Source organism: Pithys albifrons, chromosome 3 (assembly GCF_047495875.1).
Source record: "Pithys albifrons albifrons isolate INPA30051 chromosome 3, PitAlb_v1, whole genome shotgun sequence".
NCBI lineage: Eukaryota > Metazoa > Chordata > Aves > Passeriformes > Thamnophilidae > Pithys > Pithys albifrons.
In genome coordinates, this window is record NC_092460.1 from 96173941 (window position 1) to 96187285 (window position 13345).

The window sequence follows — 13345 nt, forward strand, 5'->3', positions numbered from 1 at the left end:
TGTCCAGGGCTTTAAAATCTATTTTCCTCTTATTTACATTTCAGAATTATCTAACAAATGGCTATGGGAGTGTATTTAATTAAATCTTGTAGTGAGAAACGGGACAGAAAGGTCTAAGGCATTTTAACAGGTGTTTTTTCAGCCTATGGACTGCCATTGAGCTCTTTACCAGGACTTTCCTGTGGCAAATTTATTGCTTGGATTCTGCTAGTTTGGCTGTTGTGAGTGCTGAATAAATTGGTACTGCATTTCAACCACCCAGTGCCTCATAAAGATTTCGGGCTGTCCATGGAAATATTCTTGGGTTGTCTGCTCTGAAGAAATGCTCATGCGGGAAAGGACTAAAAGCTTATAGGAATATCTATAGACAGCAAAGAAAAAGGACTTTTATCTTTGGCAACTTCCATTTTACCGTGCTGAGTACATGGCAAGGACTGAGGAGGTTTTCACAGGCTCTGTAAAAAGATGGAAGTCTTCTCTTGCTGCCAGACAAATGCTATTCCCCCACTCAGGCAGCAAAGGCTTCTGATTTCAGCAGGTAAGGCCAGTTTCCAAGCCCAGCTATGGGCAGGTGACACCAAAGTCTACATTCCTGAACTCCAATGGTGTCATTGTATTAAGTAGATTATACCAAGAATAAGAGCAACAATAAGTAATAGTATTGTGATAATTAATAAGAACCTCAGGCTAGTGAGTAAGGGGCTGATTGTCCTTGTCTGAATATTCTTGCTGGTTCCAGTGAAAAAGGGGTAAATTAGGTCAGTTTTCCACTCAGTGGGTGTTCTGGGGAGCACCTTGGTGTTTCTCCTGTGGGGCCTTCTTTCAGAGACCCAAATTCTCTCATTGCCTTGCTCCTTCATCTGTTATGTCTCTTTCATTTCTTACAGGTTTTCCATTAAAACCTGATGCTTTTCCCCACACTAGTATTTATGGCAGTGCTACTAGTTTTTTTAAAATAGAATATATTTTGTAAAGCTTTACAAATTTGTGTACTAGTAGAAAAATCTGGCATTCACTAAAAAAAATATTAAAATTAAACCCAAAGGAGAGATGGAAAAGCAGAATAAGAGTTCTGTCAAAACCAACAAGAAGCAAACAAACAAAAAACCAAGAAAAGCACACTACTTTGAAATATTTATAACCTAACTAATGAGATCTTAAAAGAGAAGGGAGATTAACTCAGAAATCTATATTTATACAATATCCTAAGACTCAGAAGAGGTTTTGTTACATGATTAACTCCCTTAAACACCAGATGATAAAGTTTTAATGGCATGCATTTCATTAAACAGGTACAAGGAACGAAATATTAATTTCTAGATTGAAGACCACATTAGGAGAATGATTTCATGTGTTCACCTGCTTTTTCCTTTCCCCCATGTTCTCTCTACAATTTCCTAATTCTTTATTGTTTCTTTCCAGAAGCATCACTCAATGTCTACACTGAGAATGATTTTGGGTCAGGAAGTGGAGAAGACGGAAACAGGTCTATATATCACATTACCCTTGGTGCTGACAGGGCAGAGTTGACAGGGAAAACATCACTCATCTTTCCAAACATGATTTCATCCACTGTAATTGTTTATAGGAGGACAGGTCTGGAATAAAACCTGAGTGCCATTTTGGAAGGCCTAACGCCTTCTCTGTCATCAGCAGCTGAGGCAGCCTGAATGTCAACATTCTCCTACTGCAGTTAATTTGTCCTTAAAAACTCCTTCAGAAAGCAGGCTATGGCTTCCATTCCTTAGACATGGCCCATTACATCAGCCTTCCTGCCACAGGGCTCTGAGGAGCCAAAATGTTGCCATCCATTCTATTCTGCCTTCGCAGGAGGGGACGTTCCCTCAGCACCATCAGGGGGTGAGATCAATATCCATGTCCATGTTAAAGCCAACAGGATAACTTGCACTGCCATGCAACTTGGTTTAGAGGGTTAGTTGTGTTTTCACCTAGGCCACAGGAATGTTTCTTTTCAGTTAATTGGGAGGGAAAATTATATTCTCTCATATTAAGCATCTAGGAATAATAGTCATGAATCAAACTTGTGGATCTGGCTACAATTTTAGTAGTGGAAATTCAATTAGTTATTTTATCACCTCATTTTATTTTCAATTTTTTTTCTCTATAACAAACATGATCAAGAAAATATATAATAACCCTGTGACACTCCCATTATCACAACTCCAGGATACAAATATTTGAAATAAGTATTAATGTTTTAAAACTCACAGCATGAAAACTACTACAATTGGCCACATCAAAGTTGAATGAACTATTTTTCCAGTTTCCAAATACACAGTGGTATTGTGGGTACATTTCTGCTATTTTCTTTTTAGAAAAGCTACAGGTTTGACAAAAATAATTCCTAATATTGACAACAAGCAGCCAGGAGATGATACATTATACTGTGGAGAGTGGGAAGGGCACATCTCTGATGGATTTTTCCTTCCTTTGTGGGTGTAGAACAGGATGGGGATACATTATTCAGTAGTGAAATTCAGAATTAGTATAATTGAGGTGCAGTGCCAGTGGAATCAAGACAAATGAATCCTACTCATTGCAGTATGAGATTTGTCCTATAGCTTTAGGTCTTCATGGAAATTTAACCATTTGTCTATTCTCCTTATTGCTTAGAGAAGGCAGCCAGCATTTCCATGAGATTATTTAAATGTAGAATTATTAGAAAAGTTTGCAGCTACAGAGATAGATGGGTTTTACATAAAATTCCTGCTCTTTGTAGCAACCCAGTGTGATATTGAGCAAGATAATGGTCAGAAAGTACATTGCCAGGCTCCTAATGAGAAACTGTTGACAGTAGAATTACCCCAACATTCATCAAAAAGCCAATAAATGTCAAGCAAGGGGCCTTTGATGCAGTAGCTCATAATTCCTGTTCAGAAGCCTTTGCAGTCACTCCAGGGCACACAATCACCCTGCATTTCTGCTGATTTCACTGAAAACTTTGTTGCAGAAGGAACACGAGGAGCAGGTGTCAGCATTGCCAGTGCCCCTGTTACAGTGCCACGGGCTCACTATGACACCTCGGGCACAGCACATTTGGCCTCAATTTCCCCACCTGCAACACAGGAATGACAGGACAGGAATCACCCAGAGGCAATTCTCTGAAGGACACAGTGTTGCCATCCAAATGCTCAGAAATCATGAGCTAGACAGGAAAAACTCTGGTGCTGTCTCCTGCCAATGAGGGAGTCGTGCATTTTTAATGTCAACGATGTCCAGCTTTTTGGGCTTTTGTGGTACCTGTTTTCAAGCTCTCTCCTCCACAGCTACAGGAGATTACTTCAAACCAACATGGAAATATTTCTTAGCCAGGCTGATGAATTCTGGGTTGGGTGGCATTAAGGAAACTGCATGAAGTTTTTATAAAAGCTTATATAAACTGTTCTTTGGCTCTCTGGGAGATAGAGGGCATAAATACCTTGCCCATCCTCCAAGTCCTCTGCCTTCAGCATATATCCCCCAAATGATGTCAGGCAGGTCATTGCCTGGCCCATGAATTAGGAACAACCCTGAGCTGAGTGTTACTCTGCTTAGTGCTGCTCCCTGGCTTTTGGTTTGTCTTGTTCCTGAGGGGACCCTGAAGCCACATCACAAGGGAGATGATCACACCCTCTGGATTGTGCCTTTTCTAAAATTTCCAGGGAAAGGCTCAAATCCAACCTTCTGAGGCCTCCATGCACTCTGAGGCAGTTCAATCCACTCATACTGGCAATTCCTTGCTTGCATTTTCTTGAGCAGTTTCCATTGCAGCTGTTCCTGTGTATATGAACAAAAACATGTCCCTGTTTGTCATTTCCAGGGATAAGCTGCATCCCAGAGGCTCTATGAAGATGGGGTTGTACTTAGCTTCCAGAGAGGCCTGAGTGTCTGCCACATGCTATTAGGGTAACTCGAAACTGGGCTAATTACCTGGCAGACATCACTGCAGAGATCCCTTAATAAAAATGAATGGGGTGACAAGGAATAGGCTCCTTGCTATTTTGGGACAAACTCTTCCCTCAGGCAGCAGATAACTCCTGTGGTGAGGTTCCCAATCTATCATTTGCTTTGCTGTTTCTTGGCTGTAGAACTTAATTAACAAATCTGGAACTGCTCTGTTTCCCATTAAACCATAAAGGCAGAAGTGGGCAAAAATAAAAATTCCATGCAAGTCAGAAATGAAAAATTGTTTTGTAAGTCTTCAGGGGCTAGTGCAGGAGTGTTATAAAACCTGCTGAAGTTTTTGTCTAGTGGTTCAAGCAAGAGAGAGAAATGTTGCTGTGGATGCCACAATTTTTGGAACTGATGATTACTAATTAAAAGGGCATGTAGTGACAGGCCAAGGAGAAACGGTTTCAAATGGAAAGGCAGTAGGTTTAGATTAGATATTGGGAAGAAATTCCTTACTGTGAGGGTGGTGAGGCCCTGGCACAGGTTGTCTGAAGAAGCTGTGGCTGCCCCATTCCGGGAAGTGTTCAAGGCCAGGCTGGATGGGAGTTGGAACAACCTGATTTAGTGGAAGGTGTCCCTACACATGGCAGGGGGTTGAAATGAGACGATCTTTAAGGTCCCTTCCAGCCCAAACCATTCTATGATGATTCTATAATGACATAATTACTTTATTGCATGAAATAGTACAAATATTGTGAAAACTGAGTTAAAACATATTTTTTCTCTTCAAGAACTTAAAATACAAGACAAATATTTGTCATATCTGTGATTTAGACTGAAAAGTACCACAAGCCTCAAAAAGAAGTGTTCTTAAGGGTCTGAACTCAGTTGCCCAGAGTGCTGTGCTCTCTCACCTTCCACAGAGTCAAACTGTGAAGGAGCTTGAGCCATTACGGTGCTTGGTCTTTTACAAGGAAAGCCAAGGATCAGGTAACAGTCCTACCTTTTGCCTGTCACATAAACAACCAGAACATCACTTTTGATAGTTAACTTCCCCTTCCATCACCACTTTGACCTGCTCAAGTATATTAACTTTACAAAGCACTTCCATTAACTTCTGCTCATCGTGAAAAGGCCAAGGACACCTATGAGTCTTTGGAATGTTAGTGTCCTACAAGGCCATTCATATTGAATGGATCCATGTGCAGAAATAATTTTACTCCATTGTGGTATAACTATTTCCAATGAAGTAATTATTCTTTTAAAATGGTTTTTTTTCCCTTCAAAAATTGCAAGCAGGAGTTAATGCCAAGCCCCATCCGGTGTAGATGGTGATCAACTGTAGAGTAATTTCTAAATAACCAAAAGAATGTGCTCATCTAAACTGTCACTTTAAGATGGCCAGTGAAACCATTTTATTACTGCAGTTATTTGGAAAGGGCACTGTTCTGAAAAAATCAGATAATGTACTTATTTCTAAAAGCCTGGAACAAAAGAGCCGGTTGAGATTTGCTGAGTAGTTGCAAGACAGCCATTAAATATAAATATTTTTAAAAACAATTTACTCTTTCCTAATGCTTTTAGAGCAGCTTGTGGGAACAGAGTCTTAAGTGCAGCATCTTACTGCATTGAAAAGGACATAATGAAGGTTATTGGGCTCCAGATTTAACTCTTCTATCTCTTATTGCTCATAACAGTTCCTAACCTCTGTCAATAATGTGAGTTTATAAAAAGACACCCATCTTTACTGGTAACAATAAAAGTTTATATTTTTAAAACAACTAGCCTCAATGATGCACATTGTCCACATTTTTATAAACTACACTCAGTGGTGAATTCATTTTTTCATTCCTCTCATTAGAAACTGCAGCAGAACCAAAAATTTCTTTCTTTTCAACCTGTAAATGGAAAAGAGAATTGCCTTGTGGGCTGTGTATGTATAAATGATAAAAGTATTTATATCACTGGTTTCAATGAAAGGCCTTTGGGGACAGTCCCAGGACTTTACTGGGTTATCTGATTCACTCCTGAGGAAAACTGAGGAATGAACTAACACTCATACAGACAGGGAATCAAAGGCATGGGATTAAGCATACCTTAAAAACATCCTTCTTGATTCTTGATACTTCCACATTTGGAGTTTTAGTACCCATAGGTAGAATTTATTTGATCTAACTGAAATCTAAGACTGTGCTAAACACTTTGGGCTACTTTTACTGTCAACAAAAAGACCCATCCATCCAGAGATTAACTTTGAGTTGCTTAGAAGTCTGAGAGCCCATCCCATCTTGATCACCATGGATTGATACCAAGACTTGTATCACTCAGTATCACCATCAATAACATCCCCAGCAAATCTGCAGGGGGTGTGGAACTGGGGCAATGGCTGACACACTGGGTGGCCTGGCTTCAATCCAAACCAACCACACTCCAAGGAGAAATGCAAGTTACTGCACCTGGGAAGAACAATCCAAGTTCCAGTACTGACTGACAGAGCACAGCCCTGCTGGAACCGGGCTCACAGTGGGTGCCTGGCTCAATCCCAGCCAGCAGTGCCCTCCCATCCCATCCCAGACCAAATGCACCCTGAGCAGGACTCACTGGCCAGCACATGGGAGGTGTATTTTGTTCTTAGCTCAGCACTGGTGAGACCATATTTAGAATACAGTCCGGTTTTGGCACAACCAGTACAAAAGGGATGTGGAGAAAGTGGCACTGGTCCTCTGCAGGGCTGCCAAGCTGGTTACCTGGAGAACCAGACCTCCAAGCAGAGTGGGGGAAGCAGGGCTTGTTCTGTCTGGCACAGAGGAGTGTCAGTGTGGTCTGACTGCAGCCTGTGAGTGCTTGAAGAAGTCACACAGATAATGGAGCTGAAGTTTCTCAGTAATGTCAGATTATACAGCAAGGGACAATGGCAGAAAAAGCTTCTTCAAGGCTCAGATTAGACATAAAGAGAAAATATTTCACCAGGAAGGTTGCAAAGCTCTTTAGATTACCCAGAGGAGCAGCTGAATCCCTGTAGTTAGAGGTTATCAAGTCTGTCAATCCATGGCTGAATTGCTGGTAAAAGCCCAGCTTTGAGCACAAGGATGGACTTCCCAACTAACACATCCAAGATTCCATGATAAACTGAAAACAAGCAGCCTGAAAACTACAGCTGGGTCACTGCCAAGTGGGCAACTCATCTGAAGCCCAAGCCAGAGCCATGCTCAGCCTCCCTGGAGTCAGCAGCATAGTCCTCTAAAGCTGGGACGAGTGCTTGAACTGATGGTGGAAAACCAGGATTTGCTGTGGGATACATACAGTTCATAAGCAGATAGATTCGTAAGGAGCAATGGATCACTGCTACAGGCTGCTGTCTGTAACACCCAAACAAGTCCCGGGATCCATTATGATATGTATTACCATCACCTCTGGAATGAGCCCAAGCGCTTTAATTCTCTATTAAAAACAATAAATGGAAACTCTCATCTAGAACTATGAGGAGAGATACTGAGAACAGGGTGATCTGAGCTCTCTCTCAGTCCCTGTGACTCCCTAAGTAACCTGGGACATCTTAAACTGATTTTTGCAGCACAGAGTTCCTTCTAAAACCACAGATTAAATTCACTGATGAGAAAACCCATTGTCTTTGATTTTTCTTAATATTTATTACGTACTTAGAACAAATTTATTGTGTCTGGCATAAGTAAGAAGACAAATTTAACTTTCAGTAAGAGCAGAAATATAGTTTCCAAAGGCAACTGCGTGAAGAATCACAAGTACAGCTAAGGTTAGTTAAGAGACAGGACTCATTTCTTCTCCTCCTGAGAGTGTGACCAGACAGGCTTACGCTTCTGGATAAAGGCTTCGATACCCTCCTGCCCATCTCTCAAAGTCAGATTGTCTACCATGACCTGAGTAGTCATTTTGTAAGCAGTGTCAAGGTCCTGGGTTATCTGTCTGTAAAAGGTGGCTTTCCCCAGGGCCAGGACGGACTTGCTGCTTTCACAGATCTTGTGACAGATTTTCATGGTCTCTTCTTCCAGCTTGTCTTCTGGCACCACCTTGCTGACGAGCCCGTGCATTAATGCTTCTTGGGCAGAAAGAGGTTCACCCGTGAAAAGCATCTCTAGTGCCACCTGAACAAGGACAAATACTCCATTAAGTCAATCCAACAACCTTACTGCTTTGCTTTGTTTGGGGAATTTCAGCCTCCTCCATGTACAAGTCACTCTTGTAACAAACAGAAGGTTTGTATTTTTTGGCCTCTTAAACTGCCAAGGACATGTTAAGAGGTTCAGCAAAGAGAAGGACTGAGTCTAAAGCCAGTCTTCTCAAACCTGCCCACTGATTCCAGCTGTCCTAGGCTGTCACCTCAGAGTTTCTCATCAGCCCACGATCTCTAGTGATTGATCTAGAAATTAAGAGAGATGTGGATCATGTACAATGTCAAATGACTGAACTTGGTATTTTAAGTTGGGCATATGTGCAGTTTTTGAAAACATCTGCCTTAGTTTTAAGTTTGGTATGGGTGGTTTTAAATATGTCCTCTTACAGCCACATCTACTTCAGTCTCCTGCTGCTTCCAGCATCTGTTACTTGAGGTTTCAAACTAAAAATCCCCCAAATAGTCAGTGACTGTTCAATATTATATAGCAATAAGGATTTTTTCCATGACTCCTGATGCAATTGACCGTTGGCTGAATCATAAGAGCTGATTATCCTCATTAGTATCTTTGAAATAATGGCAATATTTCACTTGTTAAGAGGTAAAATCAGCAATCCTGGGAACTGCAGGAAATGTTCTTGCTACTTTGAAAAGTGGCACAGAGAAAAGTTTATCCCACAGATTTTAAAAGGGAATCATACACCCCAGAAATACTAATTCAGAAATAGTAATAAATGTACACTCACAGATGGGAAATTTCAAGCTGAAGCTCTTATCCAGCAATGGGATTTGTGCAGTTCAGTCACTGCATCTCAGCAGAGCCCTGCTGGGCTTGCAGACTGTCTGCATGAATCCAGCTGGATCAGAACTTAAAATTTCTGTTCTCAGTTACAGAAGCTTTACAGGTCATACCATTTTTAATGCAGTGATAGATGTGCAGCCACAATCAGTAGGACGTAAAACAGGAGGACAGCATAGGAGGGTTTCAGATGCTATTTAGGGCATCTTGATCTACAGCCAGGCAGATCATGCTGGCAGTGAAATGTCATCGCCTGGTGAGAATTGATACCTTGGTGGGATTGTTATCCTGAACTTGCAGGGGTTCCCTCCTCAGGGGAGGACATCACTGGCTCAAGCACAGAGCTGTCTGTTGGAAAGGAAAGGGATCACTGAGCTGTTTTGCTGCTGGGATGAGCTCGTGCTGGTTGGAATTGCATCAGCAGGAAGCTGCTTTCCCTAAACAGAGTTCATCCCTTTGCTATTTTTCCCAGTCCAAAGAGTTACAGAGATGCATTTTGCAATGAAGTATTTTGAATGTTGGACCACAGGAAAGTTCAGGCAATGGAACTAAACCTCCTAACATGGGAACCTACTTCTTGCAAAATTACAAAGAAATCTGGGAAGGCAGCCTACCTTTCTTGGAAGAGATCTGCCCAAGGCCACAGCTGGTGTGGAGCAAAACAGCCCAATATTTACTCCAGGAGTAGCAAACTGGGATTTCTCACTTGCCACTGCGATGTCACAGCTTGCCACGAGCTGACAGCCTGCTGCTGTAGCCAAGCCATTTACTTTGGCAATCACTGGCACTGGAAGTTTCTGGATTAAAGTCATAACCTGCATGCACAAAAAAAGTGATCAGTATGGAAAATCAGGAAGACACAATCCTGTTTTGGAAGCCCTCAAAAGTACCTTTCTCTCTCTACTGACCAAAAACCCCCAAACTGTCGGATCCTGGCTCCTTCGGCAGTAATTTTCATACAGAGCTTCTACATAATTCTTAAATATGGCTTTGACAATGTGTATAGAGAATATTATTAATGGAGGAACTAGAACAAAAGGTATCAAAGTACCTTCTGCTGCCACAGAGCCTGATTAGAGATCAAATTCTAGCGCTGTTACTATCAAAGGGTGTTTTGCCATTCTCTCCAAACGCTCCAGGATTTGCTTGTAACATCCCAACCTCCAGGACCATGTCTTTGTAACAAGAACTTTTTATGTTCTGCTGACTGGGCAACCAGTGAGTCAGATTTTATCTTCACATTGTCTCCTTGATGTTTAAGCTGGCCTTGAGTTCCTAGCTAGATGCTGGGAAAGAATATTTGATCACAAGTAATTTGAAGGTGATTACCCTCAGATTTCTAGGAATGACATTGCCCAAATACTCAGCTGCAAGGAACACTGGCTAAACTAAGGAACACACTGTGACTGTACCCATTGTTGGAGACATTAATGTTGTCATTGCCGACTTTTTATTTACATGTACAGAAATCCAGTGAAAACATAATTGCACAATAGCAGAGCAGCAAAAAGCAAGGAATCTGGAGCAGCAGCCAGTGCTTTAGCAAGAAGTGAACAATGCTGTCCTTCCTCAAACCAATGCTTGCTTCTAAATACCAAACACAATCAGTGTCACTCAAAAAGAACTTACTTCTGCACATAATTCAAATACTTGGGAATGATGCTTCACATCATCTTCACTTGACAGTTCCTTTAAATCATGGCCGGAAGAAAATACAGGTCCTTCAGCTGCAAAGCATTTCAGGAAAAGTCAGTCTGACTCAGTAAGAAACCAGGGGCTGTGGCCTATCAGTGCCCCAGCTACAGGGATGGGGATGTCAGTGGTCAAAAAGGAGTTTGGGGAGGGAGTTTTACAGTGCCAAAATATTTCCATCTGGGTTTTGTGACAAGTTTAAATTGCCACAATGTACCATTAAACCACAGTAACACCCATAAACACTTCTCAATGCCCAGTTTTACTTCCATTCCAGGCCCTGCAAACCTCTGAGCCCAGTTTCTTGTAAGCATACTGTTTAAAACAGCTCCTTGATACGGTGCAAACTAGTCAGCTGAAGCAAGGCTGGAGTGCTGTGCTCTCAGACTGATAAAAGTTAGTCCTTATTTATTGCAACCAGAATTAATCATTAACTTTTGCTAAATAGGCATCAATACTTTTTGTGTGATGACATTCAAGGTCAAAATGGAAAAACAACAGAAAAGTTTGTTCTGCTAGAGGAGAAGAAGGAGGGTTGTTGTGGTGTCTTTTCCTCTGCTGCTAAAACTGTCATCTAGAGAATCCCAAAAAATTATGCCAAAGGTTTAGGGAGCAAAATAGCAGGTTTCTGTGAAATTAAGCTCTGGATTTGCTAAGATCAAAACACCCTTTACAACAGTTTTCCTTTGTCATGAGTATATGAACTATGGGAATAAACCACTGTGATGCTTTTGAAACCTTCAGAACTTCTCAGATACTTGCATGGGTATGACATTTCCAGCTACAACTATGTAAGACCCAACCTTACTATGGATTTGTTTCTTATGGATCATAAATAAACAACATCAGTGAGCTCATGGGATCAGCAACATATCTCTGAAAATTAATCACATTGCATAAATGCCTCATGGAAGTAGAATCCACTGCAAAGTCTGTGTTAAAGACACAAAGCATGCCCTGAGAAGTCTTTTATTTTCTTGAAATTTCTTCTTTTGCTTTCCATTCAGCAAGGGAATTGGCAACCAACAGGAACATGCAATTCCTTTTTAAACTAAAACAAACAAACAAAATGCAACTGTGCTTGCAAACTGCCAGAGCACTGTACTCCCAAAGAAGAACCTGAAGGGTCTCACAAAATCTGTAACAGCTGTTGGAAATGCTGAGTATGTATATTTAAACTCACCCCTGTGAAGTCAGCTCACTCCTACTCTTGTGTATGTGCATTAACGCAGTGTTTCTCTCTACATATAGGAAACGGCATCATCCTAAATTAATATAACAATTTCTCCAAAATGTCTGAATGGGGAGCAGAGGAAGGTCATCTTGAAATAGCAGAGGAAAAAAAGATGCCTTAATAATGGTTGAAGTATCGTGATTTTCAAAAACTCTACAGGTTAATACCTAAAATGGAAGGAAACTGTAATAAGCTCCGAGAGCGACTGTTCTACATCCGTGGGTTATGGGTGACTGTGGCATTGATATTGTGGTCTCTCCTTGCTCTGAGAGTTTTAAAAATAGTTGTGACAAACCAGTGGAAATAATTTGGCTGATCCTGGCTCTGAGGAGAACAAAACATTTGGGTTTGCAGGAACCTTGTGAACCCTGTTTACCTGCCACTGAAGGCAACAAGTGTCATCCCAGCTCAGCGTGTTCTGCACAAACCCCACGGCTGGGATGTTACTGCTTTACTTTGTTCTGTTTAAAGTATTCCTCAGACCTTGCTTTAAAACAAATTATTTGGCCTGCTGATTGCTTTCACAGAAGGAAGCAGCTCACCAACTGTAAGTAAACACCGCCCAGCTGAAGTGCTGACACCTCAAAACGTGTCTCTGCTTAGACACGCTGGTTAAAAACAAACCAGCGACAAGACGTGGGTGGAGCTGTTGCCGGGGAATTAAGCACAGGGGAGTGGGCAGCGGGACGAGGGCACAGCACCCCGGGAAGGCCTGGCGGGCCCGGGCACCCCGGGGGTGGCGGGGCCGGGCCGGGCCCCCGGGTCAGGTCTGGGTGTGGACCCCGTGTGCGCTCCCGGCCCGCGGTACCCGCGATGACGATGGCGCGCAGCTCCCGGCTCTTCGCGTCGTGCAGCAGGTCCTCCCGCAGGCAGCGCAGCATGGGCAGGGACAGCGCGTTCCGGCGCCGCGGGTTGTTCAGGACGATGGTGCTGCAAAACGCGGGAGTCACGGCGCGGTCCCGGCTGGGGACGGAGCCCCGAGCGCGCCTCGGCCCCGGCCCCGGCCCCGGCCCCGCTCACCGCACGCCCCCCGCCTGTCGCCGCAGCGTCAGTGCCTCCGCCTCCACCCGCGCCTCCTGCCCCGGGCCCGGGCCCGCCGCGGCGCTGCCGAACGCGGCCGTGAGGGGTTTCCGCAGGCGGCACAGCCGGGCGGCCGCCATGGCTGGGGGAGCCGGGGCGGGCACTACCGGGGCCGGACCGGGGCGGGCTGCGGAGCAGGGCCTACCCCCGGGAGTGCCCACGGATCTGCCCCAGTCCTAAGTGTGTCCTGCCTCCCCGGACCTGCCCCCGGACCTGCCTCCCGTCCTAACCCCGTCCTGCCTCCCCGGGCCTGCCCCCCAGGCCTGGTGGTGCTGCCGCGGGTTGAGCTCACAGAGCCACAGAAACGATTAAGTTGTAAAAGACCTCTGAGAGCATCCAGTGCAACCCGCACCGAACACCACCGGTCAGCCAGGCCATAGCACTGAGTGCCACGTCTGAGCTTTCGTTAACACCTCCACCACCTCCCTGGGCAGCCCATTCCGATGTTTAATCACCCTTTCTGTGAGGAAATTCCTCCTAATGTCCAACTTAAGCCTCC

The 13345-nt window shown here is 43.5% G+C and overlaps 1 protein-coding gene across 1 annotated transcript; it reads right to left on the reverse strand.

Annotated features, from left to right (window-relative positions):
* Nucleotides 1-7494: 7494 nt before the first annotated feature.
* On the reverse strand, nucleotides 7495-12984 carry ECHDC3 (enoyl-CoA hydratase domain containing 3). The gene is made up of 5 exons (XM_071552821.1): nucleotides 12787-12984; nucleotides 12575-12696; nucleotides 10470-10567; nucleotides 9455-9655; nucleotides 7495-8012 (listed from the first exon to the last, which is right to left on the reverse strand). The coding sequence occupies exons 1-5, from the start codon at nucleotides 12924-12926 to the stop codon at nucleotides 7683-7685; spliced, it is 891 nt and encodes a 296-aa protein (XP_071408922.1). The 5' UTR covers nucleotides 12927-12984; the 3' UTR covers nucleotides 7495-7682.
* Nucleotides 12985-13345: the final 361 nt, after the last annotated feature.

What these genes read in the sequence shown, in the direction of transcription:
- ECHDC3 (XM_071552821.1), bottom strand. Translation starts at nt 12,926, where the DNA reads ATGGCGGCCGCCCGGCTGTGCCGCCTGCGGAAACCCCTCACGGCCGCG. An exon ending in GCGCGCCATCGTCATCGCGG is followed by an intron (nt 10,568 to 12,574) that starts GTACCGCGGGCC and finishes AATGCTTTGCAG; the next exon opens with CTGAAGGACCTGTATTTTCT. An exon ending in TATTTGAATTATGTGCAGAA is followed by an intron (nt 9,656 to 10,469) that starts GTAAGTTCTTTT and finishes TTGTGCATGCAG; the next exon opens with GTTATGACTTTAATCCAGAA.